Raw genomic sequence first — 22,360 nt, 5'->3', positions numbered from 1 at the left:
CAATTTTCATGTTCCATTGAAAGAGTGGGCCGGGAGCTCTCCGGCGGGACGGCATCTCGATTGCGATTGCTTGGTTGAATACCTCGAAGCACGCTCGCGGCCTGCGTCAAAGGCAAATTGACTGCGTCGCAGCCCTTCCTGGGAACTCACCTCCACCACGAGCCACGATGGCCTCCCTGCCGACCGCCGTGCGGTCGACGGCACCTAAGATCGCGAGAAACACGCTGCAGCGCCGGACCATTGTTTCCGATGTGCACATCACGCGCACCGGCAAGCCTCTCATCCGCACAACGGGCGGCCGGTTGGTAGTCTCTCCTTCGGTTCCGAGGTCATTCTAATGGATGGTCTCTACAGCTCATCTCTCGGCGAACACACCGCTACCGTCTTCGGCGCCACGGGTCAACTCGGTCGCTACATTGTCAACCGGCTAGGTTCGGCCGTTCTCTCCCGAGGCAATTTCGACGCCTGGCTGACTCCGTACTTGCAGCAAGACAAGGATGTACAGTGGTTGTACCATACCGCGAGGAGATGGCCAAGCGCCATCTCAAGGTTACGGGTGACTTGGGCCGTGTTGTGTTCATGGTGAGGGAATCAGGACGATTTGGAAAAGAAGCAACTGCTGAATGGAGGCCAGGAATACGACCTGCGGAACACCCAGTCGATCGAGGAGAGCGTCAGACATTCGGACGTTGTCTACAATTTGATCGGCCGGAACTATCCCACCAAGTGAGATCAGGCGTGACCGTTGTGGTGGAACGCACAGGCGCTGATGAGGGACAGGAACTTCTCCCTGGCTGATGTGCACATCGAGGGTACCGAGCGGATTGCAGAAGCCGTTGCCAAGTATGACGTTGATCGCTACATTCACGTCTCGTCGTACAACGCGGACCCCAACTCGTCGTCGGAGTTCTTCGCGACAAAGGTAGGCTAATGGTCCGCCCCCCTCGCTGAAAACTGGGAGGGACTTTCTAACCCAAAATCCAGGGCATTGCTGAGCGAGCAGCGCGGGAAATCTTCCCTGAGACCACTATCGTCCGCCCGGCACCGATGTTCGGCTTCGAAGACAACCTGCTGCTGAAGCTCGCTAGCGTCGTGAATCTCTTCACATCAAACAACATGCAGGAGCGTTACTGGCCGGTGCATGTATGTGTAGCGTCGTCATTGATAATAAACCACGAGTGTCTGACGTGGCTTGCAGGTCATCGATGTTGGTGAGGCGCTGGAGAAGATGCTGTACGATGACAGCACGGCATCCCAGACCTACGAGCTGTATGGCCCCAACAACTACTCAACAGCGGAGATTGCCGAGCTGGTCGACCGGGAAATCTTCAAGAAGCGCAGGCATATCAACCTTCCTAAGGCAATCCTAAAGCCTCTGGCCGGGCTTCTGAATCGCGTCCTTTGGTGGCACACATTGTCTGCCGACGAGGTTGAGCGCGAGTTCCTCGACCAGGTCATTGACGAGTCGGCCAAGACGTTTAAGGACCTGGGCATGGAGCCAAGCGACATCGGCAAGTGGACTTATCATTACCTGGTATGCATTCGCCATCACCTCAAATTGGTCTGTTTGGGCGTGGCTGACCCGCTAATAGAAGCACTACCGCTCGTCGACGTTCTACGATCTGCCGCCGGCGACGGAAAAGGAGATGCGGGAAGAGAAGAAGTACATCCACGTTCTTGACGACACCAAGGGTTTGTGAGAGAGTGCGGACACCGTAGAGTGTATATACCGATGCAACTAGACCTTTATGTCCTTGAATCGACGGACTTGGAACCCAAGATCAGTCTTGCAAAAGTGAGAGCTGGTAATGCGTGTAATCGTTGCTGAGTGGTGTGTCTTGCCAAAGTTTCAGTTACGCCTGAAGATGCCGCCCTGCTGTCTTGTCAAATCTGAAAAAGTGGCTCCGCTCATCCGCTCACTCGCTCACCCGCTCACCCACTAAATGCTTTCCCACGCGACCAATTAGTCGAGAGTGCAACAAGATGATTAACCAGGGAAATGAGGATGATGAGCTGTAAGTCTTGAGCAGTCCCAGTTCTCTGTGCAAAATGACCGAGGTTGACATCGCCCTCGTAGCTCGCTCTCCTCGTCAACTCTTGATGCCCTTAAGCAGTTTTATGCCGAGCGAGACGCCCGTGCGGAGCAGTTTGCCAAGCTCCAGGCTCAGGCTGAGGAACAGCATGCTGCCAGTCAAGCCCAGTCAAAGCCGTTGTCCATAGAGGCCTTTACCGAGGATTGGAATGAGAGCCAGTTCTGGGTATGGCTACTCCCAAAGGCGTGGCTATTCCCAACAGGGGATGGCAGGATAGAGGGGTCGGCCTGTGCTGATGGATGGAAGTATGCAGTACTCGGACGAAACGGCATCGTTCCTGGCAAAACAACTCCTCGATGGAACCACGGCGGGCATGACCATTGCGGTCGTGTCGGCACCGAGTGTGTTTGTCGCTCTGAAGAATATCTTGGTGCGTCTATCCGTCCTGCATCGGCATCTGGTCAACTTATGCCTCTTGTTCGGCCCCTGACACCACACAATGTTCAGAGCACCGCATCACCAGATGGCGCTAAACCTAAGCTCGTTCTCCTCGAGCATGACAACCGCTTCGCCATCTTCCCGGAGTTTGTCTTCTACGACTTTAATCAGCCGCTGAAGCTCCCCGGTCTGTCTCTGTCCTTTTCCCATGGTAAACACCAATTGGGACTGCCGTACTAACACCACCTTAAGCCCACCTCAAAGGCACCTGCGACCGCATCGTCTGCGACCCACCGTTTCTCAACGAACACTGCCAGACCAAAGGCAAGTACAAGTACATGTCCAGATTCTTACCGAGTTCCTCCCCCTCTTCCCGCCAATAGTTTCCACTTCCCGTTCACACAACTCATCCCATCTACCCACACGCCGAGTCTGCGGCTGACACGTTTTGCTGGGTCTACAGCCGCCATCACAGTCAAATGGCTCTCTAAACCGCCATCAGCCGAGGAAGGCAAGAACCAACAACAGCCCAGACTGATAGTGTGCACGGGCGAACGGATGGAGGGCATCGTGACCCGCTTGTACCGCTCGTTTGGCTTGCGTACGACCGACTACGACCCCGTACATGCGCGCGGTCTGAGCAACGAGTTTTACTGCTATGCCAACTTTGAGTCGGTTGGTTGGGGGTGGCGGGCTAGTAGACAGGGTAAGCAGGGGGCCGGAGTGAGGCAGCCTACTGAGGGGTGAAGGGACAGAAGGGTAAATCGGGAAGAACGGAGGTGGGAACCACATGGCCGCACACACGTAACTGATGATGTGTTGACTTATACAGAGCCTAGGTACCGAACGAAGCAGCCATATACATTTTTCTGAAAACACAAAAAACAACCTCTAAACACCAGAAAACTCCAGGAGATCCGCATGTTTTGCTTCCGTTACACTCGCAATGGCATCCCAATCCAGACCAGGATCTATATAACAACTTGACTAAAAGCCAGACGCCGGCCCTCCCTCTGCCGGTTCGCGTTGCTCCCTTATGACAACGATCTAACGATATAGAACAGCAGATATGCTTTGGAGTTGAGCACATCCGACTTTTGCGCTAACTCTACCTTGTGATCATTGAATGCAAACCACTTGTAGCCGCGTCAGCATCGCTCACAGGATTTAGGCAGCTGGGAAGAGTTCGTGGTTGCAAATTACTCACTTGGTCACCAACCCGACAATACGACATGTAATGCCCAGTGTCAATCTCGCCAACATGCACCACCACAGTGAGGAGATCATACGTGCACGACCGAGCCAGCTCATAGTTGTCCCTGACATCTTGGCTGCGGCCCCGGTTGGTGTAGGGAAGCATGTTGAGTTGCAGGGGAAACTGCACAGGCGTGTCGATCTTTGCGGCACGCTCGTTGCGCCCTTGCTTGTACTCGAATCTCTGTACACATGTCAGCCGGAAATTCACGGGTGGCATAGGATGAAGGGTGAGCGGGCGAGGAAGGCAGTGCCGTACCTTGAGTTGAATGGACAGTACATTCGGTAGCCGCTTGATCGACGTCTGCCGCCGCGCCTGCTGCATTGAGTTGCAATTGTTGCAACGGTACTCGCACTTGTCCGACTTGATATATTCTTCGTCTAGACACTCCTGCAGCGTCAACATCCCGCCGGGCCTTGATGATCCCTTTTTACCCCTTCTTTGGGTCAAGTTCTCCAGTGGTAGGCTGAGATCCAGGAAACTCTGGACTTGGTTGGTGACGCCGTTGCAGTTTTGGCACGTGGTGGTGCTCTGCAGCTTGCCATAATACGTTTGATGGATGACACAGTCGCAGCTATGCTCACTGCCAATTTCGGGCCTCTTGCCGTCGCCGTTGCGCTCGTGCAGCTCCTCCGCAAGGAACTGGAAAAACTCGTGTGCGTCCTGTTCTTTTGTCGTGACCAAGTTTTCAAACGCTTTCTTCTCGCTGATCCAGAACCCGGAGAGGATGTTAGCTGCCGTGTACCCATTGGTATTTTCCAACGCGTAGAAGTCCTGGAACATGTCGTCCATGGCACAGCTCAGGCAGTGCGGCACATCGCAGTTGCTACTCTGATGCCCGTCGCTAAGGTAGAAATTCCTCAAAATGGGGTTGTGGAGGAAACTCTGGAGGACGACGTTTTGGTAGCAGGTAGCCCCTGCGTTGTAAATTCCCCGCAGACCATTGGCCTTGCATGAGGCCGTCGTTGTGTTGGACGAGATGTATGTTGGATTGTCCCTAACAGGGTCTGATGCCTCAAACATATCTTCATGCTTGCGCTTTCGGGCTGGTCGGTGTCAGTATCTACGTCACAATCGTGGCGACGAGTACGGCTTACTTGTGGAAAACGTGCCCGTCCCCATCTTCCTTAACCTAAGTTCTTCGAAGGTGGGGTCCCAGACAATGTCATCGCACATCTGGCAGTAAAGAGCACCGCTTCTTGAGTCAACATCTATGCACTTGTCAGCAAGCTGTGGGATACCCAGATAAATATCGGTAAAGAGCGTCTTCAACGCACAGAATCTGTGCGCCTTCTTAGCGCCGTGCCTTGCCCGGTCCTCTTCTGTGAGCGTGGAGGGGCATTGTAAGCACAGGTACGTCGCGGTGAGCGACGTGACGGTCGGACCTTCGGTCAACTTCGCTGTCTGCGAGATGAGCGGCGTAGTGTCGAAGATGCTTCGTAGGATCGCCTTGTAATGTTGGATGGATGTATCTGTAGCCGCTTGTCCTTGGTTGAACAGCCGCTGTAGGTGTTCTACGCTGGTTAGGCAAGGGAGCCAAGTGCCGAGTAAGACTCGAGATGACTTACCACAGCCATACATGGGCTGCCCTGGTTGGGGCGCTTTCACTTTGTGGTTTTTTGGCGATGCCGGAGTAGCAGGCCTTGCAGCCATCTTGTAAACACTCGTTTCAAGCCAGGATGGCTGCGTAAGCGAAGTCAGAGGGCGTCGTAATTCCGTTCTGAGACCGTTGCGCCTCAGGTCTCGCACGCTGGCAGGAAGTCGGTAAGGGGGCTGCAGAAGGGCTGTCGTCACGTGGCGTGTTCACAAGCGTCCCGAGCTTGATATAGGTCGCAGGAGGCACAGGCTTTGTGCGTTAGGGTAGCGGTCGGGAATAGCTCCTGTTGACGGCCTTCGGATTTGCGATGGCAACGCTCGGCGGCGGAGCAAAGGAAACGACGCGCAAGGGTTGATCGTCGCGGATCGGGTGGGAAATAGCAGCTTTTTCACATGGTCAGAATGGATCTTTAACACTTAGGGATTGCCACTTGGGAGCAATACGTAATCAATAAGCTTGCAATGCTAACAACACGTCATCGTTGCTATTGTCGCGCGACAATTCATCCGATCATATTACATCGCCAACCGGTGTCTAAGGGCTCCAACCGTGATGGCTACGGCTGGGCTGGAAATTACTTATCGGCAAGGCTTATCGATAGGTGTGGAGTGCTTCAGCCTGGGGTTTAATGTGGGGCATATTGTAGCGCATTCAGCATTGACCAGGGCAGGGCATACATCGTCAGCCTTGAGCCTCGGCAGGCATTCAAGATCCGTGCCGACTCCTACTAGTAGTAGCCTACTAGTATTCCGTACTCTTGGATACATCTTGTTTTGCACGAAGCATCATATCCTTTCCGCCCTCTCATTGCGTGAATGTCTGTGACATAGGGCTTGAGACTTGGTCGACCACTTGCCCACCGTTCCATGTATTGTATTTGTACGTACATACTTGCAGCGGCAACTGTGAGACTGAAAATTACCCCTGATGTTCTTTAGGTTCTTATCCAAAGACCTCCCACGACATTTACACATCAAGGCTGACGGTGTAGTGCCTGGGAGCCACACCCACTGACGGGCTCCGGGATTCTGCTGCCGAGGTGGGACCGATGAAGCACATGCCTGGCCGGTCCGGCTGAGGTAAAGCTCAGCTGGGCAGCCCACCACTGCCGGCCCGATCCCTTACCCCGCAGCATACCGAAACCAACACTGGGGTACCACATACTTCCAAGTTCTACCAGTTCACAGTAGGTCGTGGACCAGGCCCTAGTCACAGATGCGCCTGGCCGTTGGCAAGCTGCTGTCGCCACTCCTCAAATTCAAACACAACATGGCCACCCAATTAACGCCCCTTCCGGAGATCGAACGTCTCAGTCCGGGCTGCATCCGCATCCTTGGCGGCAACCCGGGGAAGTTCACTCTTCAGGGAACCAACACCTACCTAATCGGGACGGGGCCAAACCGTCTTCTCATCGACACGGGCGAGGGCAAGCCGTCATGGATCACGGCACTTACACGCGTGCTACACGAAGAGAAGGCCACAATCACAAGCGCCATCATCACGCACTGGCACCACGACCATACAGGCGGCGTGGCTGACCTCCTTAAATCCTGGCCAGGGACCAAAATCTACAAGCACCAACCGGAGTCGGGCCAATTAGACATCGAAGATGGCCAAACGTTCCAGATCCCCGGCGCTTCCCTCACCGCAGTCCACGCCCCCGGACACACGGCCGACCACATGGTCCTTGTCTGGCCAGAAGAAGACGCTCTGTTCACGGGCGACAACGTCCTCGGCCACGGCACAGCCGTGTTTGAGGACCTAGGCGCCTACATGGCCAGCCTGGAGAAGATGAAGAGTCTCTTCAGGGGGACAGGGACAGGGACAGCTTACCCCGGCCATGGCCCGGTGATCCCGGACGGGCCGGGCAAGATCGCCGAGTATATCCGGCATCGGGGACAGCGGGAGCAGCAGGTTGTGCAGGCACTCCTCACCCCGCGGCCAGGGAACGAAGGGACCCCGGCGGTGGTCGAAGCGGAAAGTGGGAAAGGGAGTGCCTGGACGGTGATGGACCTGGTGAAGGTCATCTATCGGGACGTACCAGAGAGCTTGCACCCTGCGGCGGCGGGCGGAATCATGCAGATTCTACAGAAGCTGCAGAGAGAAGGGAAGGTTTCGGAGGTGGTCGATGGGGATGAGGTGAAATGGAGGCTCGGAGGTCGGCCGGGTCCAAGCCGATCCGCCCTGTGACGCCCGGAAAGGATGGCCAACACGTACGGATATACCGGAGCCATGGTAGAGTACTGGCTTACACGTGTATACTTAGGTAAGGAGATGGTTCAGCTGAGTTCTGGCCACTTGGGATCCCACAACGCTTGTGGGCTGAAGATGATTCAGCCCTATGAAATGAGCCTCTGACGTCAGAGCAGTGAGAATATTCTACTACCGTAAGCTTCAATCGACATTACCCACTCGGTACAACATACGACATATCTCGTAGAGGACAGCTAAACACACAAAGATCTTCAGGGACCGCGTCCAAGTTCAAGCCTTGCCCGTGCCAGGCCCACGGCAGATGAGGAACTCATGTGTTGTGGTAGGGCAAGATGAGGCTTTCCATCTATCTTGTGCTACTTACTAGTGTATTGTGTGCTTTCTGAAAGCTTGGGCACAGTATGAAAATCTGTGGGGTAGCAGGTGAGCAGGTACCACTCGGCCGGCAATCTCGGGGCCCACCGTGCCGCCGCCGGTTCTGATGACTTTGATCTTTCTTCGATTTTCCCTGACTTTCTCACGATGACTGACTGGGTAGTTAAGGCCCCACCGGTTAAAGTGTACAGAAGAATTTTGTTCCCAATAGTAAGCATGTAGCATCTTTGAACGACAAAGCCGGAATGGATGGCTGTTCCCTACACGTACCTACAGATGAGAATACTCTCCCTTGGTACTATACAGGTAAGAACACTCATGCTGGTGCAGTAAATCAAGGTGTCCAGGTGAATGGACATTCGGCAGGGGGAATGTCAGCTGCCGCTGCTGCAGTCTCTCCCAGGGTTTTGCAGTCAAAAGGAAGGCCTGTGGGGCTCACACGGGAACTTATTGTCAGAGTGGAGACACGCTCTCAGGTGCCCGCTCTCACCTTCTAGTACTTACCGTATGTAGGGTCCTGACGGATCATAGGGACGTTGTGGTACGGCCCTTCCATAAAACGGAGCTCTTGTAGCTGGGCTGTTTCATTTGGCGTCTGGTCGTTTTACCAGAGTAGTGATATCTTTGTTTGGTTACACAAAAAGACCCTGCGTCAGGAAGGACCGTGGAGTTGCTCGCCGACTTCTGACAGAGGGGGAGACCATATAACTACAGGTGCATGTAGAAGGTCTGGCTTGGGCCGACTTTCGTGAACAACAGTTTTGGTAGAGCGTGACAACATGTCTCGGGCTTCGTCGCAACTCCGAGTCCGTTGGCATGCCGGTCGAGGATGAAGGGGGGTCCCTCTTAACCCAAGCGAGGCTAGCGAAAACGGGTGCTGCAGTGCCGAGTCTCGGTACTCTCTAGTAGGGTAGTATCAGGTTTCGGCGCTGATACTGTATCATTTTTGGTCAGTGATCTTCTCCGTGTTTCTCCTGTGCTATACCTCCTCCGTGCTAACGTTATGTACACTACACAGCCGCCGAGGCCATGATCACCTCCTCTCCGTTCACTTGGGTAAACAGGAACTTCACAGTCCAACTAGGACACAGACGGCCATAACGAATAGCAGAGCAACACTCTCGCGATGCTCCGTGCCCCGAGCTAAGGTGATGTAGCAGGCTACCAGGTAGTAGAGCAGTACGGGTAAAGCTGATGGGGAAGACAACGTCGCTCAAGGTAACATGGCATCGATGAATAATCAATCACCTGGATAGTCAATTCTTAGTGTACACTAGAACTCTTGGGTCGTCCTTGGCATCAAAGCTGGCCGATCACGTTAAATCCGGACCCACTCGGCTTGCCAAACGCCGCCAGCAGATGCCGCAAGGGAATCGGCGCCGACAACTGCCTGTCACAGCACACCACATAGTGTACCCTAGGTACCGTGTTGTAGGTACCTGTGTGTACCTTATGCCTTGGGGCTCGATACTGAGGTTTGATGGATCCATACGTGGAAGCTGGTCCGATGGTCGTTCGATTCATGTTTCATTTATTGGCAGAGCGTCAAGCTGTCGAAGCATGTGGTGTGGTGTGCTTGACGAAAATGCACATGTGCAGTCAGCAATTGCAGCAAACCTATGCAGCAGAGCTCTTTGCCCCACATAGTCCGTCCCGCACTGTGTCCTTTGTTCCCGCACCATGCCGACGACCCCCAAGAAAAGCATCCCTCGGATGTCCCGGAGGCGGGAATGCGGGCGCAAACCGCGAAGGCAGCGACAGGAGCCACATTGGACAGGGACATCGCCTGACTCCTGCCCGAGACGCGGATGCTTGTCCCGGGAATTACCAATCACTGTCCGCAACGGGAAAACGAGCTACTCGGCGTCGAGCATGGCCGCTTTTAAGGCTTTCCGCTCCCCGTTCATTGTTTGCGTCCGCTTTCTGGAGAGGAAAAGGCAATCCATTGATCCTATCAACCACGGGCAGTGCTGTCTTTGTTTTACTCCCGCAAGCGGCCTGCCCCAGCCTGATGCGAGCCTCGCGAACCCGACCGGCTCACTAGACGACATCTCTAACCCACGGGTTGTTCGAACTGATTCCTGCAAACGCCGCGCGGCTGAGGCGGCATCGCCGGGGTTCTCATAATCATCAGTGCGAACCGGCGCTACGACACTGGAACTGCAGTGAGCTTAGACCCCGGTAGCGGTCGAGAAACAACGTAAAACATCGGTTCCAGATGAAGGCATACGTATCTCCGCTTCTGTCGGTTGTTGCGAGCGCGGCGCTCCTGGGCCTTGTCCCAGTCGCCCTTGCACACGGCGATGACCATGGTCATGGAGATGGTGGCATGGGCGGCATGAAAATGACCGACGCCGACAAGCCTCTGCCCGAGGACCAGTATCCTCCCACGTATTTCGCGCACCCCGACCACAGGGTGGCCGTCTACGGGCATATTGCTCTAATGCTGTTGGCATGGGTATTTGCGCTACCTGCTGGTAAGCTCCACAGACTCCATAAAACGGGAGAGCGAGCGAGGGCGGTTTGCTGAGATTGGCGACATCTAGCTGTTATGCTGTCGCTCGCCCGATCGCGATACGCGCTCGTGGTGCAATTCGGCTTCCTGGCCGTGAACGGCGGGGGCGTGCTGTTGGGGGTCATCTACAACGCCAGCACGCCCGATCTGTATCCGAACAATGCGCACCACAAGCTTGGCTGGCTTGTGACTTGCGTCGTGAGCGCACAGGTGGTGATCGGGTTGTTGGCCCGTGTTGCCGGCATGTTGAAGCGGGAAAGGTTGGCAGAGGATCCCGATGAGCGCCAACGCTTCATTCCGGTATCCACAGAGGCCATGGCGGAGCACGAGACCCGCTTCCCGGCGCCGTACGGCCGGTTCTCTATTGACAGCGGTCAGGGCACGGAGCCGAGGACAGAGTCACTCCGCAGCCATTCGCTTTCAGACCCTCCGCCGAGTCCGCGAACCAAGGAGTATCACCACAGCGATGCCGATTCCGATGAGGACCTGGAAGCCCACCTACCAACGTTCGCCAAATCTACCAAGGCTCACTCAATGGTGGCCAAGATCGCAGGGAAGGTCTCAGACCGGCTCTGGAAAGTGCTCCTTTTTACCTACAACGTCGTCGACCGGACGATTCTGATCCTTGGCTTCATTGCTGTGTGCACCGGTATCATCACTTTTGGCCGGTTCTTTGTGAGTACCCAACAGGTCGAATGAGGGAGATGCAAAAACGGGGTCGGTGCTGACTAGTATCGCCAGGAGGGCCCGGGGATCTTCACCGGCTTAGCGCATTGGATCAAGGGTGGTGTCTTCTTCTGGTTAGGCATCTTCACCCTCGGTCGCTGGGCGGGCAGCTTTGGCGAGCTCGGATGGGTTGGTTTACCCCCTGGGTGGCGCAATGAAATATAGGGAAGCAAGCTAACTCTGCCAGGCCTGGAATGTGCGTCCTAGAAAGGCCGGCCAGAAATGGCGTCCTTCTGCAGAATTCGTCGAGAGCTTCCTCATCTTCTTCTACGGCTCTACAAACATCTTCCTCGAGCATCTCGGTAACTGGGGCGGTGAATGGAGCCCCCAGGATATGGAGCATATCTCCATCACCGTGTTGTTCATTGGAGGTGGCCTGGTAAGCCACACGCCTTAAGCTCCGGCTTACACGTCTACGTTACTAATTCCTGTTCAGTGCGGCATGCTCGTGGAATCGACCCGCATCCGCAGCCTCCTCAACTACACGGTTACCGACGCTATGGGTGAGCTCACGTACAACAACCGCGATGAGGAACGAGACGAGCTCCGGGAACCGGAAAGCTACTCCTTCTCCATGAATCCCATCCCCGCCCTGGTCATCCTCCTGACGGGCATCATGATGAGCTCCCACACGCAAGAGAGCATGATTTCGAGCATGGTGCACAAGCAATGGGGCGACCTGCTGACGGGTGCCTCCTTTGCCCGCGGCCTGACGTACCTGCTTACCTGGCTCAAGCCGCCGAGGTCAATCTACCCGTCCAGGCCGCCCACTGAGCTGCTGACTTCGTTCGGTCTCATTGCCGGGGGTATTATATTTATGGCTAGCGTAAGTCTCTTCTCTGCACTTCTAACGTGGGGTAGAGCAGAAAGCAGAAAGCATAGCTAACATGGGCAAACAGTCGGGTGATACCGTTAGTGGCATGATCCACTACCAGCTGGATGCCATGTTCATCTACACCGTCACCATGGGCCTAGTGGGGCTCCTCATGGCTTGGGTTATCATGATGGTCGCACTCAAAGGCTGGGCTGCGCGCCGTGAAGCCCGTCGGGCTTAGGCCCGCACCGAGGGGGAACGGGGCCCGCAGATTCCGTCAATCAGAGGCGGGCGTGTGTTGTCGAGTTAGTTAGCTGACGTGGATGTATTTTCGATTCTCTTGTCTTGCTGAGATACCCTTGCTTTTTCTGTCTGTTTGGATGATAATGGAAGAATGCCGGCACGAAAAGGTTGGGCGACGAAATGACACTGCGGCTTCGGGTGGGTTGGTGGGCAGCGTTGGCTTAAGGAAAAAGAAACTAGAAGCGGTGGGAGGGAACGGGTTTGAGTAGCGGGCATGTGGATGAACCTTAGGATGGCAGGAAATAACACTCATTTCACCACTGCTGAGATTGTCTGTAGGGCTGTGAATCCATTGCAACATTGCCACGTATGTAACGCTGAGCAACGTTTATTTATCGCGAGACGCCAAAAGCTCCAACCTATGATTACATTCTGCTGCGGGTGGCCCCCTCAAACCCGCCGAGAACACTGAAACCAGCGAATAGTCGTCTCCATAAGCAGTTGCTACATAGGACACAAAACACGGCGTAAGCTCCCCTAGCCCGCTCGCGTAACGGAACCCTGATTACATGCACATCCCTCCGGGTTCACCACCCAGTTCATTAGTCGTCAGGATAGTATTCCTTGATATTCGATACAAACGTGCAGGTCTCCCAGTCGAAGCGCTTAAAGAATTTGCCCGCCACGAAGAATAGATCGTCGGGAATTACACTGGGGTCGGCGATGATAACGACGTTGTCCTGCGCGACTCGCAGGCGGTCGACAGTCGAACGCCTAGAAGAGCTCCCGTAATGTCAGCATATATCGCCATCCATCAAGGCAGAAACCACGGAGGGCAACACACAGGCAGGTATAATACGTTCTCAGCGGACCCATGTTCATCGTGTGTACCGACTCGCTTGGGTCAAAAACATCTCCCTCCTCATCGGCCTCGTCCCTATCGAGGTAGTGCGGCATCGGCAGGGTGGTGCTACCCATCGCGGCCCACCCGTTGATGATGCCGATGTATCCGTAGCGCCGGTGACGGAAGACCTGCCCAATGTTGTAGTGAACACGCCGGGCTATGTCCTCGGTGTATCGCCGGCTGACCTCCGGGAGCCGGTTGTCAACGTTTTCGAGCATCGCAAGAATATCGTGCACATTCTGCCAGCCGCGGCGACGCCGGGGGTTCTGTTCGGACACAAATCTGTCGTATAGCGGGACGAGATACTTTTGAACGATCCAGTAATCTTCGCTCCAGGAGAGGGCGAACTTGTGAAGGAACGTGGCTAGGTTCGAGTCCCAGTGAAATCTGGAGGCCTGCTTCATGAGGAGCTCGGCCCACATGGAGGCGTAATAGGCGGCGTCCATGTTCAAACTGGGATAGCCGCTTCGCAAACGCTTCATCTCGGCCCCTAGGAACTCGTTGTCCGCGATCGTGCGGACTGTGTCGTGCGTCGCCTTAATATTATGCGCCGTCCTCTGGACGATGATCGGCACGGGGGAGGGTTGAAGGAATGCTTCGGTCCCCTGTGTCCAACCGAACTCGACGAGTCTGAGGCGCAGGTCACGGAGTGTGATTTCCTGGTCCGACCCGTACGGATCGAGACACATCCTCTTTTGCTCGCCATCAACAGCTTCCGTCTCTCCACCGTCCAGGTCCTTCCCTGGCGGAGCATACACCGCGGCGTGGACATGGCTGGGAAACGCAAGGCAGGACGCTGCCATCCCCAGCCGTTCTGCAATGCACGTGAAGATGGCGCTCGAAATGATGGGAAGCGAAGGGTGATTTTCATCGGAAAGCGCGTGGCCGATAAAGCAGTTCCTCAAATTACGGTAGTTGAGATCGGGATTGTCCATACCGGTAAGCTTCCTCGCTCTCAACCAGCGGACTAGGGACAAGGCTTTCTCTCTGGTAGACAGGTTGTGAAACGTCGGATGCTCAGCTTTGAACTGCTCGGCGAGCGTGTCAAGTGTCCGCACGATCTAGCCGCCCATTAGCTATAATCTTGCTGGAGGGGGCATGCCGATCTTCAACATACATAGTCTAGATCCTGATTTTGATCATGCAACACAAACATATCAAAAGCACCGAGTGCAGTGTCGAGGTTTCGTGAGCTTGACGGTTGGCCTTGATAGCGCGACCATACCTCCACTGCTACGCCTCTATGTATGCTGTCCAGAGTCGAATTCGCGTAGTACCTGAGCATGGCGTTCAGTCATTGAAAGATGGCCAAAGATCGTAAGAGATAATGATTATCGGACGGCAGGAGTCTCCGCCGGGGACAAACTCGTAGAAGAGCATCTATGAAGGAAAAGAGTATCTCTCCTACCTCCTGGCCAGGAAATCATCTGCGGAGGGATCAACATGGCATTGTTCCAGCAGGAAGTCCTTAACATCGAACCCCAGTTCACAGATCCCTTGCACCTTCTTCAGCCGACCGACATTGGTCGATATCACCCCGTTTAGTAGTCGCGCGGCCTTGTCGTTTCTCCTTTTCCTCAAGGTCCACAGTCTCTTCCAGTTGACGGAAGAGGCGAGTGCCTGGAGCTTCTCCTGAAATCTGTGCTCAGGGTTCCAATAGCGAAACGAGCTCTGACAGTGCCATTTCCATAACAACGGCTCACTTGCGAGGTGATAGAAGCGGCGGGAGACAAGCTGGAAGCTTCCAAATGCGTCCTCAGGCGGCAGATAAAGCAGGATGTGGCGGATTATCTCATCTGGAATGTCTTCGAGCGAAGAGCGCATTGCGTAAGTCTAGTGGGAGACCGACCACAGTATTCCGTACGCTTGAGCGTTTGACGTAGGTAATCCAGGATTCCAGGAATATAGTATGCTCCAAGCATCAAAGGATTTGTGTGATGGAAGCTGGGTAGACACTGAGAACGGAATGTGGGCAAGATACCTTACTTAAGAGCAGTCCGATGAGTGAGGGGAAATATGCGAGAGGTAGTTGTAGATGGAATTGATGAATGTTTAATAAATACGATTCATCATATCATTATAATACCGGCGGAAGAGCGCATGTGGCCCGAGCTTCTGTCCGGCTCGGAGTGACGGGAGCGGGTCTTGCAGTTTGGGGGTGGTTCAGGGCGGTCCCTTATCGATGGCGGGGTAGAACGGCGTCCCGCAGCAATTTTACTGTTGATTTGAACCCCTCCAGATACGTCCCGTCTGAAGTGACTCACGGACGTGCTGTTGCCAGGGACACCAACAACTCCATTTTTCCGCCGCTCAACGCCAACTCTCGCATCCCGGTCGCACGAACAGCAAGCATGGAGAAAGTCACCGAAGCGCTGCAAAAGGCCGCCATTGGTGGCGGCGAGAAGAAGCCCAAGAAAGAGAAGAAGGCCCCTGCAGCACCGGATGCCGACGCCGGGCCGCTCGAGATGCAACCGCCCCCGAGCTTCATCCAGGAGCGCCTCGAACTGTTCGACCGCCTGTACAAGGAGCAGCAGGAGGAGCTTGCCAAAAAGCCGCACGATGACATCCTGATCACCATGCCCGACGGCACCGTCAAGCCCGGCAAAGCGTACGAGACCACCCCCGCCGAGATCGCGAAGGGCATCTCCAACAGCCTGTACAAGCGCACAGTTGTCGCGAGGATTGACGGTGAACACCTGTGGGACCTTGAGCGACCCCTCGAGAAGAGCTGCAAGCTGGAACTGCTCGACTTCAACGACGACCAGGGCAAATTTGTCTTCTGGCACTCCAGCGCCCATATCCTTGGCGAAGCCTGCGAACGGAGATTCGGCTGTTCATTGTGCATCGGCCCTCCTGTGGATAATGGATTCTACTACGAAATGGCCCTGCCGGGCGGTGCTGCTGTGCAGTCCTCCGACTGGGCGCCTCTTGAGAGCATCGTTTCCAAGATCGTGAAGGAGAAGCAGCCGTTTCAGAGGCTGGAGATGACCAAAGAAGACCTGCTCAAGATGTTCGCCTATAACCCCTACAAGGTGCATATCATCAAGGACAAGATTCCGGACGGCACCAAAACTACTGTGTACCGCAACGGGCCATTAATCGATCTCTGCCGCGGACCCCACGTGCCGGATACCAGCAGGGTGGAGGCTTTTGCCATCATGAAGAACTCCTCCTCATACTTCCTCGGGGATGCCAATAATGACTCCCTCCAACGGATCTATGGCGTATCGTTCCCAGATAAGAAGCAGATGGCCGCTCACAAGAAGTTTCTGGAGGAGGCTGCCAAGCGCGATCACCGGCTGATTGGCAAGCAGCAGGAGCTTTTCTACTTTGAGGAGTGTTCACCCGGCTCCGCGATGTGGCTGCCGCACGGCATGCGCATCCACAATGCCATTATGGAGTTCATCCGCGAGGAGTATTGGAAGCGTGGCTACGACGAGGTTATGACGCCCAACATGTTCAATGTCTCCCTCTGGGAGCAGTCCGGCCACTTGGCGCACTACAAGGAAGACATGTTCATCCTTGACGTGGACAAGGAACAATTCGGACTGAAGCCCATGAACTGCCCGGCGCATGCGATGATGTTCCGTCACAGGGAACGGAGTCACAAGGAGTTGCCCCTGCGACTTGCCGACTTTGGCGTTCTCCACCGGAACGAGGCCAGTGGCGCGCTGAGCGGTCTGACAAGAGTGAGGAGGTTCCAGCAAGATGATGCTCATATTTTCTGCCGCGAAGACCAGATCAAGGAGGAAGTCGCTGATCTCTTTGACTTCATGAGCTCCTTTTACGGTATGCTCGGACTCACCTTCAAGCTTAGGTTGTCCACTCGTCCAGACAAGTTCATGGGGGAGATCGAGACATGGGATCGTGCGGAGGCTCGCCTCAAGGAAGCCCTTGACGATTTTGCCGCTACCAATAACGGTGTCTCCTGGGACCTCAACCCTGGCGATGGTGCCTTCTATGGCCCGAAGGTTGATATTGCCGTTTTGGTGCGTATCCCCTCAAACCAGCCCTCTCGCCGTTGCCAATGTTGACTGAGTGTGCTGATAGGACTGTCTTAACGTACGGTGATCGGGTCTGATCTATGATTACTGATTAGCAACTAACAGTCACTGCAGAGACAATGGCAATGCGCCACAATCCAGCTCGACTTTCAACAACCCATCAACTTCTCTCTTGAGTATCAGACTGCCGAAGGTGCACAGAAGGCCGCAGAGGCGGCTCCTCCAGCCCCCGCTCCAGCCCCCGCACCCGATGTTGCTGCGGACGGCAAGAAGGATGGCAAGGAGAAGAAGAAGCTACTGCTGATCAAGAAGCCTCTGTCCCCTGGCTGCGCTCGCCCTGTCATGATCCACCGTGCCATGGCCGGCAGTATCGAGCGCTTCACTGCAATTCTTGCCGAGCACTTCGCTGGCAAGTGGCCCTTCTGGCTATCGCCACGGCAGGTTGTCGTCATCCCCGTCGGCATGGGCTTCTTGGGCTATGCCAAGGAGGTGGCCGCCCTCCTGAAAAAGGAGCGCTTCTATGTTGGTATGTTCTCAGTGATCTCGCCTTCGTCTCCTCGGCGTAGTCTTACATACCGTTATCACTTCAGATGTCGACAGCAGCGGCAACACACTGCAAAAGAAAATCCGAAATGGCCAGCTGGCTCAATGTGAGTTGGACCGTCCCCCTTGAATTCAACACCCAAGATTGCTAACTTTCGCAGATAACTTCTGCTTCGTGGTTGGCGACGACGAGATGCGTAACCGTAAGGTGAACATTCGCTACCGCGACGATACGTCCACTCAGGCGAGAGACGTCCCGGTTGACCTCGAAGAGGCGGTTGAGAAGTTGCGTAAGTTGAAGGTTGACAGGGGGATGTACAACCCCTTCCCACCCAAGAAGGACGAGAAGGCGGATAAGGCTTAGATGTTGTACTCTGTTCTCAAGATAGCGTAGAAAGCCTCTGCAAGATTCAATGATTGCTTGCACCCAGTTGGGCGTCCGTGCTAGTTGTTGACCTCCCAACGTTATCAAGCAACTGTCAAATGGCCGGACAACCCAAAACGCTCTAATTGTACGGAGTACACCAGAGCAGCAAAACCAAGACCGAGCCATGCTGTCCATTTAGCCTATGGAATTCCCCGCTATGAGAGTAGATGCATGTATGCTTCCTTGTTCTTGAATGCCATCCAGATATATCCCTTTCCTTTTCTTTTTTTCTTTGGTTTCTTCGTAACACAAGACACAATCATAGCAACCTAGAACCAAAGCACCTTTTGCTTTGACCAGATCACGGCTTGGGAATGTGAATTGTCCTGCTCGTCATCAAACATCCGTGCACCATAAAGAGCACCACAATGGGATGCACCTCAAGCACCGACCCTGCAAACCACACACCTCCGGGAAGAGACTCGTGGATCCACCCGTTCGAGACCCACCACCCCATCAGCGCGTCGAGCGCCAACGTCGTAGGGATCGGCGTACCCTCGAAATACTTGGCTTTGCCGGAGGCGTCCTTGGGGATGGAGGTGGCCGTGACATTGAAGCGGGCCAGCCGTGTTAGGCCGCAGAGCACGAAAAAGGCCAGGCAGAGGTGGTCAAGGGGTGTGCGGACGCCGATTGCGAAGGCCACAGCTGCGGGGGCGACGCCGAAGGAGATCTTTTTCACAAAGAGACAATAAGTCAGTATGGGTAACCGGGAGTGAGAGGGTGGCAAAAGACGTTCGTCACGTACCAGATCGGCGAGAGAGTCTAGTTCCTGTCCCATCATGCTGCTCTTCTTCCTCCAACGCGCGACCTTGCCGTCAAGGAAGTCGAAGAAGAGACCAAAGGGCAGGAAGAGGAGCGCCGCCCAGAGATTGCCGTTCTGTGCTGGGTCGCCGAGACAGTAACGCATCGAGGAAAAAAGCGAGAGGACGCCACAAAGACCTGCCGGGGGGGTCCTTCGTGTTAGCGAGCCCTCGTTCCTGTGACGATGATACAAGAGCTTTCCCTGTAACTAACCGTTGAGCTCGGTAATAAGGTCTGCCAGATGAAGAGCACGGATGAGCGAGAAGTGCCCGGCGTCGGTGGAGAGAAGGGCCCTCTGCTTGTCCATCGCTGCGGGGAAATGTTAGCGGATCGGTCACGTTCTCCTCCTCCGCCTATCTCCAGGGAATGTGCGCTCGAGTCGGTAGCTGGACAGACGTACAAGGCATAGTGTCCTGGCTGTTCTCTTTCGAGGCGGCGCCATTTGCTGCCACAGCAGCGTAGCTTGTTCGCTTGGACATGTCTATTTTTTTGTGATCCTTGACCGCTTGCTGCTTCGTTTCCTCAGTTACGATTCTCGCAATCGAGCCTGTTCCAAGAAGTCGGAACAAGAGGCTAGAGAGAGTGGGTCGGAGATTGGAGGAATGATCGAGCGTTTGATTCAACCAATGCCCGCGATATGCAGTGTCGAAGGTTCTTGTGTCGCCGTTGTTGGTTCCGAGTTGGGTAAATACTTACCTTAGTTTATATGGGGCGCAGCCGGTTCCAGGGTCACCTCTAAAATGCCGTCATTTTCCTGCCCGAACAGGCCCAGACCGCCTTCCCCTGTTGGTCAAACTACATTACGTCATGGGCATCTAGACTAAGGTACGCAGGACCCAGTTACATACAGAGCTGAGGTACCTAGGTAGTCTCCTAGTACTTATCCTCACTGCAACAGGCCGTACTAGCATTGCCACGATGTAAAAGGTGCATTGCTGCTTTTCAATCATGGTGTGCCTGTTTCAGAAAATTTATATGTCCCATGTCCTCTGCAGATTTTACACTATATTACTTCACTGTACGGATTACCCCAGGACAGCCGAGGCACGTTACACTGCAGTGTATGTACGATCGGTTCCCATTGTTTGCCTCAAAGTTCCCATTCATGATTCTATGCCATTCACAGAGGCTCTTGGCTGAGTGGTTGTGGTTTGTTACTTTCTCTCCACTACCTAAGTGTGTATACAGCTTAGTATAAGAAGTACTAGGCTACCTTTCCAACACCAAGGTAACTTGGTATCAATCGCTGGTCCATCTCTTGGCTCCATGCCTCCTGCTGTAGGGGAGAATCGTCCATTACAAGTCATCTCGCGCGCTCCTGCCTTCCTACCATCAATTTGCCTCTAAAGTACCAGTCCCAGGAAACCGTCCGTGAGCTCTGAGCCGGCGGCCCCAGGGCTGGTTATCGTGGCGAGTCTAAACACACCAGCTTCCTTTACGGCGACTTAGAGAGTTGCACCTGATCATGTAGCTCCTTCAGCACCCCGCGGTCGGCCAGTATCTTGACCCACTCATGGATGGCAGGCGCGTAGTCCTTGGTCCGGCCAAAAACTCGGGCGGACTCGTGTTCGTCCATATTCAGACTCCCCTCATACTGTAAGCGGAGACCTTTCTGTTCGTCGCCGAGTTGCTCCCAGAGCTTCGACGCAGCCTCAGTTGTCTGGCTGTCGATCTCAGATGACTCATGCAGGTTTGAGAGTGGAGGGTCGGGTTCAGGGTCAGGTACACCCTTGACGTCTTGGGTGTCCAGTTGGTACAGAGAGAGCCGGGCGTCTGTAGAGCTGTAAATGATATCCGAGCTGGCCTTGGGGTTCCACTCGGGGCTGCTGGCGAGCTTTGCCGCGATGCTCTCCAAGCAGCGAATGTTAGCCGAAAGTTTCTGTCGGACATGGCCAAGATCATCGCCACATAGCGCCAAAAGGCTGAAGGACAGTTGCTCTGTCTCGTACCGCATCATTCTCTCCTGCAGGACGGGGCGCATCACCGAAGTCCAATGCTGGTCTTGCGCATATTCACCTGGTGGTACGGAACTGTCAGGTGGATGGGGGGGTAGATGCGTGGGGAAGTCAGCTTACCGATGCAAACCGGGGCGGATGAGAGGCCGTCGAGCAGCCAAACTCTTTGTCCTCTAGGGACAAACGCGATGAAATGGTAGCCGGAACCCCCTTCCGATTCCGCGCTCCCGGCCCTCCGTCGCTTGACCCTCTTATTCGACTTCTTCGACTTCTTCGCTGTCAATGCTCTGTCCACCTTGTTGTCGAGAGCGAGTGCCGCATTCAGAAGGTCTAGTCGACTGTGGAAAGCGTTAGCGGCGGAACGGTTCTGAGTGATGCATTGGCGACTTGCCGAGCAAATGAGTTGTGAGCCGTCCGTATCCAGGTGCTGCTGGAGATCATGTTGCCTCTCAGTGGTGGCGACAAATCCAGGGATTCTTCTTTGAACTTGCGAAGCTTCTCACCAAGTGATAAGCCGTCGACGTTCATTATGATGTTGAGCAGGGCAATGGTTGCGCATGCATTATTAGTCGTCTTGCGGCCTTGTGAGCTATCCATTATCCTTGTTACCGCGAAGCGGGGAGTCTTACCTGGTTCGCGAACCACACGTCTCGGCCCGTCTCCGCAGTCTCCTTCCCGCTTTCCTCCCCGAGATACTGATAAAGAAATACCAGACCGTACACCGGCGAACTGTGAGCCAGTCAGTACAGATGTTCGTCAAAAGGGTCCAGGCATGGTTGGTATGTTTACGGCAGTGCAGCTAGGGAGTCCTCATCGACGGAAAGCGCCTCCACTATCCTCGCTCCCTTGACGCCGAGTAGCCCCAACACAAGGGTAAAGAAAGCCTGCTAATATCAGCACGCGCCATGCGCCATGCGCTGGGGAGGGGAAATAATAAACTAACAGGGTCGGATTCTAGCTCTGTCCAGCCTTCCCACTCGGTGAGCTCGTTCTCCTTCCACGGCGCAAGCGATGCCTCCAGCAGATTATCGGGCACGTCAAAGGTCTCGGGAGCCGCCTTCCGCTTTGGGTTTCGACGAGCACTGGTGGAAGAAGAGGTTGTAGCTGGGCCTCGGCTTTCCTGGGCACCATTGTCGATATGGTCGGACGGTCTCCTGCGGACACGACCGGAACGACGGAGCGTAACAGGAGGGTTTGCTTCGCAGCTCTCGGGGCCAGTCTCCCCGCTGGAGTCAGTTGGCTTCTGTTCCTCAGCCATTCTGATCTGCGTGGGAGGAAAGGACCCACAAGGGGTTTCTGGCAAAGGATTGAGAAGGTTGACCTTGACGTCCGAAAGCGAATTGCAAGCAGGCGGCAACGGAATACCGTGCGATGCCCCTCTATCCTGACCTGACTCTCGACGCTCTCACATGCAACTCATTGCTAGAGCAGTCGAAAGTGTAAGGCGGCGAGATACGACGTAGTGTGACGATATGGCTTTCCTACGCGTACGATCTAAGGGATAGCCCTAGCTTCT

General features: G+C 54.8%; 9 protein-coding genes across 9 annotated transcripts; 5 read left to right on the top strand and 4 right to left on the bottom strand.

Annotated features, from left to right (window-relative positions):
- Positions 1-73: 73 nt before the first annotated feature.
- On the top strand, positions 74-1,904 carry B0T15DRAFT_532653 (uncharacterized protein). Its single transcript, XM_062869321.1, has 8 exons — positions 74-301; positions 355-431; positions 488-582; positions 635-726; positions 781-922; positions 985-1,143; positions 1,199-1,534; positions 1,593-1,904. The coding sequence occupies exons 1-8, from the start codon at positions 168-170 to the stop codon at positions 1,698-1,700; spliced, it is 1,143 nt and encodes a 380-aa protein (XP_062721319.1). The 5' UTR covers positions 74-167; the 3' UTR covers positions 1,701-1,904.
- On the top strand, positions 1,876-3,429 carry B0T15DRAFT_201076 (putative N6-adenine methyltransferase-domain-containing protein). Its single transcript, XM_062862572.1, has 7 exons — positions 1,876-2,015; positions 2,078-2,258; positions 2,347-2,463; positions 2,541-2,658; positions 2,724-2,795; positions 2,935-3,250; positions 3,311-3,429. Exons 1-6 carry the CDS (start codon positions 1,984-1,986, stop codon positions 3,216-3,218), a joined length of 804 nt encoding a protein of 267 aa, XP_062721318.1. The 5' UTR covers positions 1,876-1,983; the 3' UTR covers positions 3,219-3,250; positions 3,311-3,429.
- B0T15DRAFT_201098 (ubiquitin carboxyl-terminal hydrolase-like protein) lies at positions 3,385-5,831 on the bottom strand. Its single transcript, XM_062862573.1, has 6 exons — positions 5,295-5,831; positions 5,004-5,240; positions 4,824-4,937; positions 3,985-4,772; positions 3,679-3,909; positions 3,385-3,607 (listed from the first exon to the last, which is right to left on the bottom strand). The coding sequence occupies exons 1-6, from the start codon at positions 5,377-5,379 to the stop codon at positions 3,506-3,508; spliced, it is 1,557 nt and encodes a 518-aa protein (XP_062721317.1). The 5' UTR covers positions 5,380-5,831; the 3' UTR covers positions 3,385-3,505.
- Positions 5,832-6,399: 568 nt separating this feature from the next.
- B0T15DRAFT_201004 (beta-lactamase-like protein) lies at positions 6,400-7,733 on the top strand. Its single transcript, XM_062862571.1, has 2 exons — positions 6,400-7,536; positions 7,590-7,733. The coding sequence occupies exon 1, from the start codon at positions 6,539-6,541 to the stop codon at positions 7,511-7,513; it is 975 nt and encodes a 324-aa protein (XP_062721316.1). The 5' UTR covers positions 6,400-6,538; the 3' UTR covers positions 7,514-7,536; positions 7,590-7,733.
- A 2,183-nt stretch (positions 7,734-9,916) lies between these two features.
- On the top strand, positions 9,917-12,243 carry B0T15DRAFT_200902 (uncharacterized protein). The gene is made up of 6 exons (XM_062862570.1): positions 9,917-10,389; positions 10,459-11,102; positions 11,169-11,282; positions 11,341-11,532; positions 11,590-11,979; positions 12,053-12,243. Exons 1-6 carry the CDS (start codon positions 10,131-10,133, stop codon positions 12,206-12,208), a joined length of 1,755 nt encoding a protein of 584 aa, XP_062721315.1. The 5' UTR covers positions 9,917-10,130; the 3' UTR covers positions 12,209-12,243.
- A 448-nt stretch (positions 12,244-12,691) lies between these two features.
- B0T15DRAFT_555780 (uncharacterized protein) lies at positions 12,692-14,938 on the bottom strand (the record flags this gene model as incomplete). Its single annotated transcript, XM_062870402.1, has 4 exons — positions 12,692-12,993; positions 13,055-14,175; positions 14,232-14,391; positions 14,523-14,938. The coding sequence occupies 4 exons, from the start codon at positions 14,936-14,938 to the stop codon at positions 12,813-12,815; spliced, it is 1,878 nt and encodes a 625-aa protein (XP_062721314.1). The 3' UTR covers positions 12,692-12,812.
- Positions 14,939-15,323: 385 nt separating this feature from the next.
- On the top strand, positions 15,324-18,207 carry B0T15DRAFT_200836 (uncharacterized protein). The gene is made up of 5 exons (XM_062862569.1): positions 15,324-17,103; positions 17,165-17,176; positions 17,233-17,644; positions 17,709-17,768; positions 17,823-18,207. The coding sequence occupies exons 1-5, from the start codon at positions 15,466-15,468 to the stop codon at positions 18,023-18,025; spliced, it is 2,325 nt and encodes a 774-aa protein (XP_062721313.1). The 5' UTR covers positions 15,324-15,465; the 3' UTR covers positions 18,026-18,207.
- A 182-nt stretch (positions 18,208-18,389) lies between these two features.
- B0T15DRAFT_396914 (uncharacterized protein) lies at positions 18,390-19,368 on the bottom strand (the record flags this gene model as incomplete). The annotated part of the gene is made up of 4 exons (XM_062864867.1): positions 18,390-18,758; positions 18,834-19,027; positions 19,103-19,198; positions 19,290-19,368. The coding sequence occupies 4 exons, from the start codon at positions 19,366-19,368 to the stop codon at positions 18,390-18,392; spliced, it is 738 nt and encodes a 245-aa protein (XP_062721312.1).
- A 956-nt stretch (positions 19,369-20,324) lies between these two features.
- B0T15DRAFT_493689 (uncharacterized protein) lies at positions 20,325-22,102 on the bottom strand (the record flags this gene model as incomplete). Its single annotated transcript, XM_062866963.1, has 6 exons — positions 20,325-20,905; positions 20,965-21,174; positions 21,348-21,417; positions 21,474-21,573; positions 21,634-21,728; positions 21,788-22,102. The coding sequence occupies 6 exons, from the start codon at positions 22,100-22,102 to the stop codon at positions 20,325-20,327; spliced, it is 1,371 nt and encodes a 456-aa protein (XP_062721311.1).
- Positions 22,103-22,360: the final 258 nt, after the last annotated feature.

This window comes from Chaetomium strumarium (assembly GCF_033439665.1).
Source record: "Chaetomium strumarium strain CBS 333.67 chromosome Unknown B0T15scaffold_4, whole genome shotgun sequence".
Taxonomy (NCBI): domain Eukaryota; kingdom Fungi; phylum Ascomycota; class Sordariomycetes; order Sordariales; family Chaetomiaceae; genus Chaetomium; species Chaetomium strumarium.
Note: the sequence above shows the minus strand (reverse complement) of the source record. Positions and strands in the feature narration are given on the sequence as shown.